Here is a 1,578-nt window from a genome sequence, read left to right on the forward strand (position 1 = left end):
CTCTATGGAAAAATTGGCCATGGTGGATACAGTCTATCTATACTAAGACTAAACTATGGGCTGAAGGGTTAACTTTTGAGATTATGAAGTTCTACTTAAAAACGTCAAGCATGTAGGGGCGCCTGGGTGGCTCAGTGGGTTAAGCCGCTGCCTTCGGCTCAGGTCATGATCTCAGGGTCCTGGGATCGAGTCCCGCATCGGGCTCTCTGCTCAGCAGGAAGCCTGCTTCCCCCTCTCTCTCTCTGCCTGTCTCTCTGCCTACTTGTGATCTCTCTCTGTCAAATAAATAAATAAAATCTTTAAAAAAAAAAAAAAAAAAAACGTCAAGCATGTAAATATTTCCCCAATAAATATTTTTTATACCCACACTATATGTAACTAGTCATGCCCATCTGTTACCCTTTAGTATAATTTTATTCTAGACTATCCTATAATACTCATAATTATTATATGTTTATATATTAAAAAGAAATTTTTAATATGCTAACATTATTTTAAGTAGTTAGTATGTTGGAACTCTCTAAAATAACATTAATGCATTTAATCATACTTTGAAATCTGTTGTATAACTACATGTGTATTAATGAAAATGTTTTTATTGACATTTTGATTAAATCTCAAAATGCTTATGGACTTTATAATACTAGCATTATCAATAAATGCTTTTTGGTGTAGAAAAAAAGTCAAATTGATTTGATAATATATTCTTGATAATTAAGATTATGCACAGTAAAAAAAAAAAAAAAAACAATGAAATGTCACCCAATCTTGACTTGAAATTCAAATTCAGATTCTTTTTTTCTCCCCAAATTGTTTGTAACTCTAGCACATTTTATGTTCAAACCATTTTAAAGTATTTTTTTTTCTTAATAAGCAAACTATTGGCAATGGAATGTAATGAGTTTCAGTAAAATTTCCATATATAGCCTGGTCTGGGGCTGGCCTAGTAAGGGACCCCAGCCTCCTTTCCCATGGGGCTATATTTCTCCTGTCCTGGGGAATCTACACCTCCCTGGTCAGACATGGAAGAAATAAGAGCAAAGCTTGCAGAGATTGCAAAGAGAAGACAGAAGGAAGCTGCATCTTGGGACATTTTGGTTGTTTGATCTGTGGAAGTAGAGATAGAAAAAGAAAAAAAAAATAGAAAACCAAATCACTGCCTCTGAGCCACCACCAGAAGGTTAGGTGTACAGTTACTTAAGCATAACATGAGTGGAATAGTTGCCAGTAATTAATATCTGCTGTCAAGTTACTGCTATCAGTAATTAATATCTGCTATCTCATCTTAATTTCTTCTCTTTGAATAAATAAATATTCAAACTTTATAATTTTAGTGCCATTAAATTCAGTCACTGCTTTTTCAATATTAATATGTTGAAAACACTTTTGATTTTCTTTTTTTTTTTTTTTCAATTTTTTATAAACATTTAGTTTTATCCCCAGGGGTACAGGTCTGTGAATCACCAGGTTTACACACTTCACAGCACTCACCAAAGCACATACCCTCCCCAATGTCCATAACCCCACCCCCTTCTCCCAAACCCCCTCCCCCCAGCAACCCTCAGTTGGTTTTGTGAG

General features: G+C 34.8%; 1 protein-coding gene across 1 annotated transcript; it reads left to right on the plus strand.

The window, feature by feature from the left end:
- Nucleotides 1-971: 971 nt before the first annotated feature.
- On the plus strand, nucleotides 972-1,185 carry LOC131825881 (small VCP/p97-interacting protein-like). Its single transcript, XM_059165232.1, is given in 2 exon segments — nucleotides 972-1,118; nucleotides 1,120-1,185. Coding segments are annotated over 2 exon segments (213 nt in total).
- Nucleotides 1,186-1,578: the final 393 nt, after the last annotated feature.

This window comes from Mustela lutreola, chromosome 2 (assembly GCF_030435805.1).
Source record: "Mustela lutreola isolate mMusLut2 chromosome 2, mMusLut2.pri, whole genome shotgun sequence".
Lineage (NCBI taxonomy): Eukaryota > Metazoa > Chordata > Mammalia > Carnivora > Mustelidae > Mustela > Mustela lutreola.